At 32.8% G+C, this 14,509-nt stretch overlaps 1 protein-coding gene across 5 annotated transcripts; it reads right to left on the bottom strand.

The window, feature by feature from the left end:
- Positions 1 to 4,394: 4,394 nt before the first annotated feature.
- On the bottom strand, positions 4,395 to 12,282 carry LOC132047258 (uncharacterized). 5 transcript variants are annotated; one of them, XM_059438251.1, is made up of 16 exons: positions 12,055 to 12,282; positions 9,855 to 9,921; positions 9,300 to 9,411; positions 8,851 to 8,997; positions 8,545 to 8,649; positions 7,774 to 7,857; positions 6,844 to 6,959; positions 6,649 to 6,750; positions 6,457 to 6,570; positions 6,303 to 6,359; positions 6,144 to 6,210; positions 5,907 to 5,960; positions 5,744 to 5,818; positions 5,632 to 5,667; positions 5,149 to 5,262; positions 4,395 to 4,655 (listed from the first exon to the last, which is right to left on the bottom strand). In XM_059438251.1, the coding sequence occupies exons 2-15, from the start codon at positions 9,872 to 9,874 to the stop codon at positions 5,149 to 5,151; spliced, it is 1,203 nt and encodes a 400-aa protein (XP_059294234.1). In that variant the 5' UTR covers positions 9,875 to 9,921; positions 12,055 to 12,282; the 3' UTR covers positions 4,395 to 4,655. The 5 variants fall into 5 exon arrangements, with proteins under 5 accessions (XP_059294234.1, XP_059294237.1, XP_059294236.1 ...); XM_059438254.1 differs by lacking the exon at positions 12,055 to 12,282 and adding an exon at positions 10,181 to 10,488 and having other exon boundaries at positions 4,395 to 4,572; XM_059438253.1 differs by lacking the exon at positions 12,055 to 12,282 and adding an exon at positions 10,181 to 10,488 and having other exon boundaries at positions 4,395 to 4,649.
- Positions 12,283 to 14,509: the final 2,227 nt, after the last annotated feature.

Consider the following 14,509-nt stretch of genomic DNA (forward strand, 5'->3'; position numbering starts at 1 on the left):
AGGAAATATTAGTGAAAAAATAATTTAATAAATACAAAATTAGTTTGATAAGGAAAAAATAATTGGCCGCTCTAATTTCGATATATAACTTTGGAGATGTTTATCTAAAATAAGAGTTTATCTAAATTTTTACTCTATTAAGACACTTGATTTTTTTTAATAAGCAATGTCTTGTAACTTTAAACATAAGGCAATTACCTGGTATAACAGATAGAAATGATTTGATAAAATAAAGAAGTAAATTTACAATCATCTGTAAATATTAGTTAAACTCTTAAAAAAAAAAATGTCTATTTACAACTTAGATAACATGGGATTTTGCTTTTCCCTGTTGGCTTTTAGGTTGAATGCGGCTACAGATTTGGAAAGCTTCGTGTAGGCCAAAAGCAAAAGTTGGCAAGGGACCCACATACTAATCATGCATAATTTTTCTAATTAACTATATTTGAAATTGTTAAAACCACACCTTGTTGCATGGACCACACAAGAATAATATAAAGATAGCTAAAACACCAAAATTAGAGAGAGACAGGTTTGAAGAATGGTTTAACATTAATCTCACGGAGGTTTATGCGTTTGTATAAAAAATAGATGGAGACTCAATTTGATAAATTTTTGAATAGTTAAAGGACTAAAACCGGTAAGTGTATAGTTAAAGGACCATTTTAGACCTACTCCCATAGATAAGGGACTATTTATGGCCTTTTCTCAGGATTCAATAGTATTGGTTATTTCTTCTTATTAGTTTAATCCTTAATTTACCGATACTAGTAGAAAGTAACAGGTACCATGTGAAGTGAAGTAATTACCATTTACACAACTTGGCTGGTGAGGAAATATTAGTGAAAAAATTATTTAATAAATACAAAATTAGTTTGATAAGGAAAAAATAATTGGCCGCTCTAATTTCGATATATAACTTTGGAGATGTTTATCTAAAATAAGAGTTTATCTAAATTTTTACTCTATTAAGACACTTATTTTTTTTTTTTTTTTTATAAGCAATTCGTAACTTTAAACATAAGGCAATTACAGTATAACGAGATAGAAATGACTTGATAAAATAAAGAAGTAAATTTACAATCATCTGTAAATATTAGTTAAACTCTTTAAAAAAAAAAGAGAAAAGACATCATTTCCCCCTGGAACTTGGCAGCAAAACTCACTTTAGCAACTAAACTTAACTGGTAATTATTTACCCCCCTAAACAACAGCGATAATTATTTAAAGAAGCGGGTGACGTGGCAAAAAGTGAGAGAATCAAAGAAAGTATTAAAAAATAAACGTTAAGTGATAATTCTTACAGATGTCATCTTCTAATTGGATGATATATTAAGATTTTCTTAATATTTTATTTTCTATTTTAAATTAACTTTTCCTTTTCTTTCTTATTCTTTATTTTTACTCGCGTTCTAGAAAAATGCCCCACTATTTTTTCTATCTTCTTTGTTTCTTTGTATATAGAAAGTCATAGTTTGATTTGACACAAATTAAGAGATTAAATTTGTTGAGTTAACAAAATAAAATATCAATTGATCAAACTTTTATTCAAATAAAAGGAAAGTTGACATTTGAATAAAATTGACATTTGCTTTAATATAATGGTTTCTCTCTCAGTGTTGTTAAATTTTGTTATTAAGCTCTAATTACTTTAATTTCTTATTACATATTTAAAAAATCTACCAACTTATGAGTACAATTTTTTTTTTTTTTTTTTTTTTTACAAAATATGAGGGATCAAATTTACTATTTTATTTGTGAAATAACAATGACAATTGTTATTGTTATTCGAACGCGATTAGTTGGAATTATGGGTTGCATTGCAAGTGGCAAATTATGTTAAAATTTGTAAAGAGATTTTAAGCATGTGAGTTGGAACATTATAACGCCTACTAAATAAAGTGATGGCATACTTGTTTAGAAATAACTCAGAGCCAATTACCTAACTAAGACTTGGTTATCGATCCAAAACTTACAGATTTAACTTACTAATGTTTGTTACCTTGTTATTTCATTCACTATTGTTTAACTGTTACCAAAAAAAATGATATATGTATTTCTCAAAGAAAGTATTAATAGTATTACAGATGAACTTAATACAATGTTTAAATGTGTTTTCGCATAGTATTTTAAACAATGTTTAATATACAGATGAATTAACAATGTTTAAATGAAAGCATATTTTGAGATAAATGCTTATTAATTTTTGTCTCGTAGTTAATTAACATGTTAATTGTTGTTAATTTATAATTTAACCACGATATATAGTATATTGGAACTTTTACCGTTTGACAATAAAGCATTATCGACATAAACATCAAGAGTGACATATCATTCAACTTTTTAATATTTTTATCACACCAAGGTCTTTTCGTTATATAACTTCCATCATTTAGTTATGTTTAATTGACTTGGGTTCGTTTTAGTTGTGTTTAACTATCATGTTTATTTTTTTATGCATGTTATTAGTATTAGGAAAATAATATTCCTTGGATTTTGATTACTTAGAATATTTTGTGGTCACTGAAATAACAAAAGAAACTATGAAAATGTAGTATGAGAGAGTATCCTTGAAGCTTATTGTTTGGGCTCCTTCTATTTGAAAGTTAATTATTTATTAGATTAGCTCTCCATTAGTTCATGCTTCCTAAAGAACAAATGTAGATGACGCGATGAATGCCGTCTTTGTGGATAACATAGTATTAATGTACTTGCAAGAAGTCCTAATGAAATTGTGTGTATAATAAAATTTCTTGTTTGACACCTTTCATAATTTCTTTATGATGTAAGAAATTATGCAACGTTATACAAATGGTGGTGGTGTTCAACAATAATGAAGAAAATCACAACGAAGGTGGGGGTGGAGGGCGGAAGAAGGTGGGGCGGCGGCGGTGTTGGTGGCGGGGGCAACGGTGTATGAGAATGAGGAGAACAAAATAAATGAAAAAAATAACAAAAGAAAAATAAAAAATGAAGAGTAATTAGAATGACACGGCAATGATTAAAACTGACGTGGCGCGAGTGTAATACACTCAAGGCAGCTAAGGTCAACCAATTAACTGGGGGTAAATAATTATTGTTGTTTAGGGGGTAAATAATTGTTAAGTTTATTTAGAAGTGAGTTTTTCATTGATGATGTGACAAAAAAAAAACTCTATTTACAACTTAGATAACATGGGATTTTGCTTTTCCCTGTTGGCTTTTAGGTTGAATAACAGATGTTGGAAAGCTTCGTAAAGGCCAAAAGCAAAAGTTGGCAAGGGACCCTAATGAGACTAGAATCATGCATAATTTTTCTAATTAACTACATTTGAAATTGTTAAAACCACACCTTGTTGCATGGACCACAGAAGAATAATATAAAGATAGCTAAAACCCCAAAATTAGGGAATCAAAGAAAGTATTAATTACTACTACGTTTAACTCAAGAATTCACTTTTGTCAGCGTAATGCAGTAGATAGGATGATTTGAAATTATGAGATAAAATAATGCATTTAGGAAGTACAGTTTCTTAAGTTGTATTTTTTTTAACAAAAAAAATTGTGTGACAAATTGTGAATAACAAAATAATACGCTGCTCATGAAAAATAAAATATCAATTGATCAAACTAAAAGTCCATAAACAAAATTTGAATAGTAATGTTGATTATTGCTTTTAATATAATCTTCCAACATAAATAAATGTTAGTAAAAGTTAATGAGGTTGGTAAATGGTTGGTGGGAGTAATTGTTAAAAATATCTACCAACTTATGTTTTTTTTTTTTTTTTTACAAAATATAAACTTATGGATCAAATTTTACATTTAAAAATTTTGAAATCATGATTTGAAATCCCAAATCAGCCTCTTTTTTGGACAGATTTGAATATCATAATCCACTACTAAATAAAGTGATGGCTTGTTTTGATATAACTCAGAGCCAATTTGCTAACTAAGACTTGGTTAATTCGCCAAAACTTACAGATTTAACTTACTATATGTTTGTTACCTTGTTATTTCATTCACTATTTTTAGACTGTTACCAAGTCGTTGCATGATTATGTATTTTCAACAGCTCATGCTCACTCAATTATACAGATGAATTAAACAATGTTTAAATGACCCCATAGTATATTAAACAATGTTTAATATACAGATGAATTAAACAATGTTTAGATAACCCCATAGCATATTTTGAGATAAAGGTGTGCTGCTAATTTTTAAAGCCGTAGTTAATTAACAAATATTCTCACCTCAATTTATAATTTAACCACGATATATAGTATATTAGAGCTTTTACCGCTTGACAATACCAAGCATTATCGACTAAACATCAAGAGTGACAACCATTCAATTTAAATCTTTTATCACACCAAGGTCAAATTGACTCGTTATGTATTCCATCAAAGGAAGACGATATAATTGACTCGTTTACTATCATGATTACTAATTTAGTATAATAATATTCCTTGGATTTTGATTACTTAGAATAATTGTGGTCACTGTTTATAACTATTCTGTTGTAGTATGAGAGTGTCCCCTGAAGCTTGCACTTTTTAAGGAAGCCACATAGCATCTCCATTAGTAAAATTTCTGCATGGAATTAGATGAAGTTGGGATGAATGCCGTCCTTGTGGATAACATAGTATTTGCTGCAAGAAGTCAACGGACTGAAACTACAAGAATAATAAAATTTAGTGCTATCTCTTTCATAATTTCTTTATGATGTAAGAAATTGTGCAACGTTGACACAAATTGTCCAAACTAGGACGGCAACAATGCCAGAAAATCTACAACGAAGAAACAAATGGAGAGCAACAGATGAAGCAAGCAAAACAATGTCCTAAGCTTGTTTTACAACATCAAATATTACCAATTGATTAGCTGCTAACAAAATAAAATGAAAATATTACTTTTTAACAAAAAAAAAAATAAATTAGAATGCTTAAACTCTTTCTCCTGTAAGATAGTCAACCAACACTAGATAATTGCACCCTAATAAACAAGTTTAAGTTATTTCCATTGACAGTAAAAAATATTTACTAGTAAAACTATGTGATAAGCATTAGTTAGTAACTAGCTACTATTGATGGTGTGAAAAATCTAACTGATGTGTATAACTAAAATCCATAAAGAAAAATCTGACATCCTAATCAGATGACATTTTACCTAATGAGATGTAGAATTAAGGGGATCAATTCCCTTTGCCTTGTAATAATCTTTCTCTGCAGCAGCCATACGCTCCTTGAACAGTGTCCACTCTTTGTTGCACCTTTCTCTTACCTAAGCCAAAATGAACGTTGGATTTAGACAATACAATCATTAATCAGCATATTCTTTGTAAAAAGATCAAGAAAACACTTTTGTCAGCTAATGCAGTAGATAGAGAATTCATGGAGAAGTTTACTCCAAATAATGCATCATCAGGAAGTACAGTTTCAAGTTGATATAGAACAATTAATATTGTGTGATACATTGAAAAGGACAAGCATAATTTCGTTCATGAACAAAAAAGATTTGAACTCGGTCTAAAAGTTCATATACAAAATCAAAATGTGATTATATGTTGATTATTGCTTATCATGTTTCTTTAATCATCCGTCTTTCTTGGTCAAATTTCAATCTCGTGGAGAATCAGATATAGCAACATACCCCTTCCCATGGTGCTTTGCCTTTCTCTGCTTGTCCCTGTTGAAAGAAGATAGCCATTACTGCCTAGTTTTAACCTAGTATGGCGTAAACCAAGGCTGAGATGGGGATATACCTGACTCCCGAGTGAAGGGACAGTTTGATGCACAATCCACTGAGAATCTACAACTCCTATCTTTTCATGGGCTGGCTGTTCATCCAAAAGCATTATTAAGATAAGGCCAGTTGAATAAGAACATAGGAGAATTTAACTGCACTGGATAAGGTGGATTACTTACTTCCACACATTTCCTAAGAGCTAAATCGAGACCCCATCCATGGACCAAGTCATTCTGCAATAACATGTAAGAACTCATATTTGCATTCATGAAATGGTTACTGATCCTCCAACCCCGCCTTCTTATGCGCAATATTCATTGTGATTTTACTCTGTATTTCTCAGTTTTGCAGGGTTGTTTTTCCAGATTGTAGTAGGGGCCAATAAATGGCAAAAAAGGATGAAACATATTCTATACCTGGATCATATACCAAACACACCGCCATGCCTCTCTAGAGAAAACAGGTGCCATGATCTCAACAAATCTGATTGCGGATTAAATAAAAAGTAAAACTACTGATACCAGCCATGAAGTGAGAAAGGTAGTTCGTAGACAAAATATCATGCATTAGCATACGCTGCACAGGGTGGCAAGTGCGGATCAGTGCACCAGCCAGGTCTTTCCTCTGTTTCCCTGCAAGCACAACAACAGATTGTATATGAGATCACGTGCTATGTGTGCATGGTATGCTTTAGTCTGCAGTTACAGACAGTAATGCAAGTGTCCCTACTTGTGCACTTCAGTGTCATTTCGTCTTTTTGTCATCCTCCATGACAATTCACTGTTTGATTCTACACCAGGCTGTGAAATATCCAACCCATGTTGCCTCACCAATTTGATATATCTGAAGTTGTAATAAAACATTAGAGTTCATAAAGTTCAACATATGTGATTCACAAGAATCTGTGAAAATCATTCTTACTCCTCTGCATCAAAATTCTCAAGACCCAAGTCTTCATCCCAGATGAATATATAGTCATAGGGTGCTACAATGTCTGGATGCAGAAAGCGTTTTGCATACCACCTGTCAAAACAATGAATAAACTTTTCTCTTACAAATCCATCAAAATGTACTGAAACACTGAGGAACAAAAAGATAGCCCGCAAAAACAGTTACCATTTAGTTTGCTTTCGTGTACTAACATGGATAGCCCGCTTTGACCACTCAAGGTCATCCCATTCACTTGTTCGACCATCATAGTGAAACAACATAAAGGTAAAATTCTCTGAAAACTGATAAAAATGCAATTGTAAGCATGCACAGCCACAAAAGATGAAGGTATGCTTGGTCTGTGGAGAAAATTACAGGAAAGTATGATCCCTCTGAGGTGTATGATGGGACTATTGCAGGAAGTGTGTCTTAATTGGTGGCACATACAGGATATAATCTAAGGGAAGCACCAACATAATTAGCAGTTACGGCTATTGAAGATATCAATAATCACGAGCAATTTAAGTGTACACAAGCCAAGCAACATAAATTCCATAAGGATAAAAAACATGATATGGCATCTTTTTGGTGAAGATAAAGAAACACTAAAGGTTTTGTTAGTGACTTGTATCTATAATCACGAAAACAAATTTTCTATCAATTGAAATAATTAATGTTTTTGTTTAGCATTAAAAATCAAATATTTGTTCATTTTATTCAATGTACTGAATTTAAAATTGAGTGGAAAATAATCAAACAATTAACCCAAAAACAAATATTAGAAAATGGAAAATTTTCACATTTCCTTTTGTCAAAAGATCAATGTTTCTGGCAATTTTACACCTTCCACAACTTGTTATTTTTGGTTCCAATGGAGAATTATAAGTATTAGAATCACTTTTGGATCTCAAAATTGACTTTAACAACGCATTTGGCAAACTAAAACATGATTAGAGTTGAAGGCAAAAGCTATATGTTAAAATAAGTTGCAAACAAACCTTAGACTAGGCCTTATCTAGTCCCTTATTAACAAATAAATGATCCCCTGAAAGGATAAATCCAGGGCTCAAAGGTGTGAGTAGAATGGAATAGAGCTAGAGAAGGGTTAAGCCTAACCTTTTTCACTGCTGCATCGATGTTATTTTTCTGCTCGTAGCCAACGGTAAAGCAAACAAGATACCTAGGTTTGGTAATCAAGTCCTGCAGATCAATTGATGAAACAGATTAAGATAGAGTGATACAATGTGTAGTCATTATGTTTCTCTGTCCCAAAAAAGGAAGGAAACGAGAGCAAGTGAGAGAGAAGCATCATTGAGAGCTTTAACTTATAATAGCATTCTAAAACATGTTTGAGCTGGCTATTCAACGATTCTCCTCAGTCATCACAGTGGATTATATAAAGTTCAATGTCTAAAACTATATTGACAGCTATGACATGATGTTTATTCAAAGCCCTACAAAACCAGGAGGAGGCAAGCATGTCAATAGCCCACTTCAGCAAGTACATTATTTCCTCTCAGGCATTCTTGGTTTCCTATCCATATAAAAATTTTGAAGCAAACTAATTTAAAGATTGTTAGTAGGGCAATAGTGTTAAAAGGGTGTATCACAAACAATTATTAGTTTTATATGAACTCCCCCCGTCCAATTTCTTTGATTTATAAACTACTAGAACTCAACCAATTTCGCTGAAATCAACTTCAAGATATGTTAGTTACGTGAACTGAGCATGTCGTTATTTATGGAAAGAAGCTTTTCTTATAATGTGTTAACACATGGATCATTTCTTTGCATTCTAAACCTCACAATTTGCATGAAGCAGCCAATTTTTTTTAAAAAAAATCAACTTACTACTTTAGATAGGCATCAAGGCTGAAAAATACGGACCTCACGGGGTAGGCCCCACAACCTTCGAGGATAAAGATCAGACTCAGATGCAACGAAATCTGGTGGTAGCCTCTCAGCACCTCGAGGGTTTGATGGAACCCAAATCTGCAAGATTTGTGCAAATAGCATAAGTCTTGAAAGGGGGTAAAAAGTTCCAAGAGACAGTGCAATCTTATCTTTATATAACGAAATTGGCCCTCAATATAATTATTGTAATAATAATAATAATAAAATGAGAATAAGAAACTTTGTTGCACCAAAGTCTCAAGAGAAGCTGCTTGGAGCCTTAAAGCGACAAATTTATACCTCTGTGTCAGAATGCCTGTGCGAATGGCCTTTGTGGCTCCTCATGGAAGACAAGACATTTAATAGATCTTGGGTTGAGAGGCCTGAATACTTCTCCTCAATGTAAGTGAGATCAATTAATCCAAAAAGATTAGAAGGTAAGTTCAGCTGCAATATTGAAATACACAAGCATATTATCTTATCAGCTCTTATGCAAGGGACACTTAAGAGAAAAATGAGGCATTAAATAAGGGGAGCACTTAGTTTTTTAGCAAGCAGTGAGTTTGTCTTTTGCATATATGCTTATGTATGAATATGAACAAGACAACAGTATCCACTGCTCACTTAGTGGCATTTACTCCTCAAAAACAGTTAGAATTCAGAACACACTGATTTTACATCTTGAATACACCCCAAATTAAACTTTTATATATCGTCGTATCAAATTCAAAATCCAAAAACTCGCTTGCCTTGGTCAATGAAAGTGTAGGAAACGATATGCCTAAGAAAATACCCAGCACAACTCCGGCAATGGTTGTCACAAGAAGTCTCATGATTTCATTTCCTCTTCTGGTGTTTATTCTGTCACAGAAAGTCTTAAGTTAAAAGCTTGAAACCATCATTGACTCTAACAGCTTGTTTGGATCATTGTTACATATGATTTCATAATGTATCATATCATATTGTATTGTATTATTTTGACGAATACAATGTTTGAATAGATTGTATCGTCTTCCTTCGTTACATAATGCCACATATGAGCAATCTGAAGCAATATTATAAAGAAAAGTAGGATATGGGATAGAGTTATTATTAACAAGGTAGGTTAAAGGATAAATAGGATCATTAAATAATAAGCGAAATCAAAATTGGGAGGTAAAAAAAGACGACGCAATCATACCAAATTGATCGTTACACAATACAATAAAATTTAAGTAACAATCAAAACAAACATAAAATACAATACAATAGGTAACAACCATCCAAACAAGCTGTAAATATTCTCTCACATAAAAATTAAAAACCTGCGCGTAGGTGTCCCCATTATATCACGATCCCCTCGAAGAAATTTCCGAATCACAAAAGGAAAAGCTGCAAAGAGTTGACTCAATGAGACTTACAATTATTCACAACAGAAACGCTAAAACTCTATTTACAGTATGGTTAACCCTAAAACCCAAAACCATGAAAATGATTCATTTACAATTACTAACACAAATGAGTAAAAACTGAATCAATTAGAGGAAATTAGATTACTTGGACTGTATTAAGTTTCAATTGATCCATAAATCTGTTAGGAAAAAATGCCTTAAAAATTATGCAGAAACTTCTAATTGTTCTGTAAATATACCTGAAGTGGTTAATCCGGCCAAAGAGTTTCAATTTGCAAAGCTATCAAAAACTCAATCTTATTTTGGAAATCCTACAAGTTTATACTATTAATCAATCAATTAACTACGCTTAGGCGGCTATTAATTTAGGTAATTATAGGTAAAAATCCAGCGTTTGAATTGTCAAATAAAACGCTCAAAGACTTTAATCTTCCACTTTGATTGTTCTTACAAGTTAGGAAAATTAGGGCTAAGTCAACCCTTTTAGTGTGACATGTTGCAGCACGTCTTATGAGCGGGAAATTTGAATTGAACCCCGAATTTTAATGGGATTTATAACTAACGGGGCCAGATTTTATTATTAGTAAAAACGTCAAAATAAAGGAGGTCATTAATATGCTTAATAACTTGTCGAAAAAACAAATTAATACGGAGTTTGTGGACTTGTCAAGGCCAAATTTCGGATATTTTGATTGAAGTTTTAACCGACTTGTCAAAGCTAACTTCAGATATTTTTAACTGAAGTGCGTGTAAAAATTGACTAAAATTTCAATTGTGTGTGCTAAAGTTTGCGCGTATGTATGACTGAACTACATGTAAAAATTGTTAAAACTTTCAGTCATGTGTATCTGATATTTTATTTTCACTTTTTTTTTTTGCAAAAAAAGGCTCTTTAAATTTAAACATTTCAACACCCAAATCTACAAAGCATTATATTCCAATTGCTATAAATTCAAAAATATAATCATGTACAAAGAAGAAGAAGAAGAGAATTTCATCTAAAATGATCTAATACTGGATATTTGTGCAAAATAAAACGCAAGGCAAGGTATCCGTTAAACAATTTTTTTTTGCGCGGATTGCCCTTCTTTTTGGGGGTGGTCTTTAATTTTTTTCCCTCAAATTACCAGTCTTTAATTTTTGTCTTTCGCTTAGAAAGGTGGCCGAAAATACCTCAAGGTTTTGGGTTTGAACCTCCGTTCAGTCAAAAAAAAAAAATCGCAAGGCTAGACTTCTGCAAAAAGTCTGCCGTCTCCGGCAGACTTTTAGTTATGCTGCCAGTCTTTTAAGGCATAACTAAAAGTTTGCTTTACAAGGCAAAGTTTGTCGTCTCCGGCATAGGTTTTATGTAACTTTACCTGAATAGGCATAGGTTCATAGAAACCTATGCCTTGCGAAATTATTATTATTTTTGACTCTGTTGGATTTCAAACCCAGAATCTCCTGATATTTTCGACCACTTTTTTAAGCGAAGGTCAAAAATTAAAGACCAGCGAATCGAGAGACAAAATTAAAGACCAGTTCCTGTGAAGGGCAATCGTGCAAATTGCCCTCAGTTAAATGAGACGACCAAAATAGGGCGCCCCATGAACTTTTTACCTAGTGCCGATAATGAGAGCGCAATGTGTTACGTTATCAGACTCTCCCTTATATCCTTGTGATGAACTAGCTGAATAATTTAAAAGTAGTGGCCTGATAACCATTGATGAAAGCTTTGAGAAAAAAAAAAAAAAAAGACTCTCCCATATACAAAATAAATATGTTAGTTATGATCAAGGAATTTGCTTTGACCGTTAACTATTGCATGATTTGATTTTCTTAGTATTAAACATGATAACCAAAATTTGTTACATAGATTTAATTTGTCGTCGTGACATTTCACTTCTAATAATATTGCGTATGATATTTTTTCTTTGTTTTTTCTTTTCAAGCAAAGAACGAGGCTATCGTTTTAGAATGAAACAACACTAATGTTTTGGTTTGATTTGTTATCTTATTTTTTTTCTTTTTTGCTTGGCTTATATAGCAATTAGCAAGTTTGAAAATTCAGTTTCATGAATTCCGAGTACAAGTTTTAATTGTCTATTCTAAATAAAACTGTAAAGAGTAATACCGGTGTTGCCGAACACACAAACAGAATTAGCAAAGTGAAAATCATGGAATTGTCGTTGAATATTCCATAAACTTTCAAGAGCATTTTTCTATCTTCTCCTGTGCTAATTAATATGGCTTCGAATCCTCGTATCTTGTAGTTGTATGGCCTCTAAAAGCTGAATGTAAGTTAATATCCTTCAAAAATATTGGATTTCAGCTTTAAGAGTTGATTGTACTCCTAATATTTATCAACCGGTTTATCTAATATGTCCTCCATCAACATATTGGATTATAGGAGCCCTCACCGCTGTCTTTCGTTACAAATATGTCCCTTTAACTAATGGTTTTATGCTATTGAAAAGTTGCCCTGGTTTGGTTGGCACAGCAAAAGCCACATAGGGATATACTAGATGTACCATGGCCCGTGCTCCAAATTCTGAGTTCTAATGCAGCTAAAATCAAGAGGAGAATAAGACGCCCAGTCGTGCAAAAGATCTCAAATAATTGAATCATTTTTCTTGTTTTTGAGTTGGCCGGTTCTGGACGGAGTTAACTTCTCAACTAACTCAACTATCAAGCTTAATATGCAACCTGTCTGAGATAAATTTGATGAATCAAGCAAGAAACAAATAAGGCATGTGTGATTGAATGTTCTTATTGGAGTTGCAAGACTCCTTGAATAGCTATTTAGAATGGGGCTTGCAATGCAAAATACCAACTATTTAGAATGGGGCTTGCAATACAAAACACCAGCTATTTAGAATGGGGCTTGCAATACAAAACACCTTCCACAGAGGAGTAATTGCTCATCTAACAAATGTAATAAAAGACACCTTCAACGGAAGAGTAATTGGTCATCTAAGAAACGATCACACGTATATATATTGGTTCGTATAAATCAAACACCATAATCTCGTTACACTGGACCAAATCATAATTGTGGCAGATTTCCTAATTGATTGAGCTTGTACCATTCTTGATGCTCAAAACACAACTAAAAATGCAGTATGATCCGGTATCAAGATATTCGATGAACACCAATCAATCATCTGCAGTATAATCCAGCATCAAAATAGCAAATGAATATCAACCACTCATCTATGCCTCAACCCCAAATATTTATGCCTTATACAAGAACTCGACTAATCTCTGAAGGACCTTCGCAATGGGATATACATCATATATACTGGATCAAGTAAAAACTCTTGGTTCCTCTTCGATCATGATGATAAATCATTACCTTGGATGCTCGTTTTACTTCCCTCAGCAAACTTACAGAGCTCAAGCATACCACAACAACCATTGTCGAGTTCCACAATACATAAACATTGTCAATTATATCAGGCACCTGAATAACGAAAAGAGAAGTAGTTAAAAACATGTTACAGAAGCCTAGTCTAGCAAAACCATGTTTAATTGCACGTGCTTATTCTGCTTTATATTGCTCAAAAACTTCTCGATTAGCCAGTCATCAACTCTAAACTACTTGATAGCGATCATGCTAGTTTTTTTCCCTCATATTTGAGTATAATGATCTAGTATGCCTGACATGTTCCAATTTGAAGCTTTTCCCATTTTGTGTTTCTTGATTTTGAGCGTCTTATGAGAAAGCTAATGCTGATTGCAAAACGTGATGGATTAATGGAATCCCTAATATTGCTTCTAATAAAGCTGCAGTAACACCTGAAATAAAGGACCACAATGAGGCCTAGCACAAGATGCATCCATGTAGCATCAGATGAATGTAACGTTTCTTCCAATAATTTGGTTCTCTTCAACTAAGGCTAAGTCATAATCAAAGGAATTAGCAGAACGTCAAAACTTAGGAAGAAATAGAGGTCCTATAGTAGAATAAGTCATGTCCTACCTATTAATTAAAAAAAGCATTTCATGTCGTCTTCAACTGAGACTAAGATATAAATTATTAGCAGGTTAACAACAGAAAATCTCAGAACTTTAAAAGAATATAGAGGTTAGAAGAATTAGTCATTTCCCGTTCAAACGAGGCTAACATATATTTTGTGCCATCTAAAGTGAATCAAATTCTTACATTGACAAATTGAACTTCAAAAGAAAACATGATCTAATTAGTAGTTTAGAGAGTTTTTTTTTTGTTCCATAGATAATTAACATTGAAGCAAATATACCTGGTTCAAATGCTCCTTTAAAATAAAGCATCCCTCAGTAATTAAAAAGCACATTCCCAGTGATATCAAGTTAACATGGCAGCTAACTAAATGACATTTGAGAAGACAAAAAAGGTAGCAGCATTTCATGGCACATGAGATCTACACAGAAAAGATGATAGTTCAACTTGCAAGCACTGCAGCTCTCCGAAAAACCTTGTGCAGAAATTTCAAGCACCAAGAAGTAATAGTTCAACAACTTCGTAGACAAACACAGTGTCCGGCTCATTGATCATTGCCAACACCCTCTGAAACCAATTTGGACAGCACTGTTCAATAGTTGCTGGC

This window comes from Lycium ferocissimum, chromosome 2, assembly GCF_029784015.1.
Source record: "Lycium ferocissimum isolate CSIRO_LF1 chromosome 2, AGI_CSIRO_Lferr_CH_V1, whole genome shotgun sequence".
In the NCBI taxonomy this organism is placed as follows: Eukaryota; Viridiplantae; Streptophyta; class Magnoliopsida; order Solanales; family Solanaceae; genus Lycium; species Lycium ferocissimum.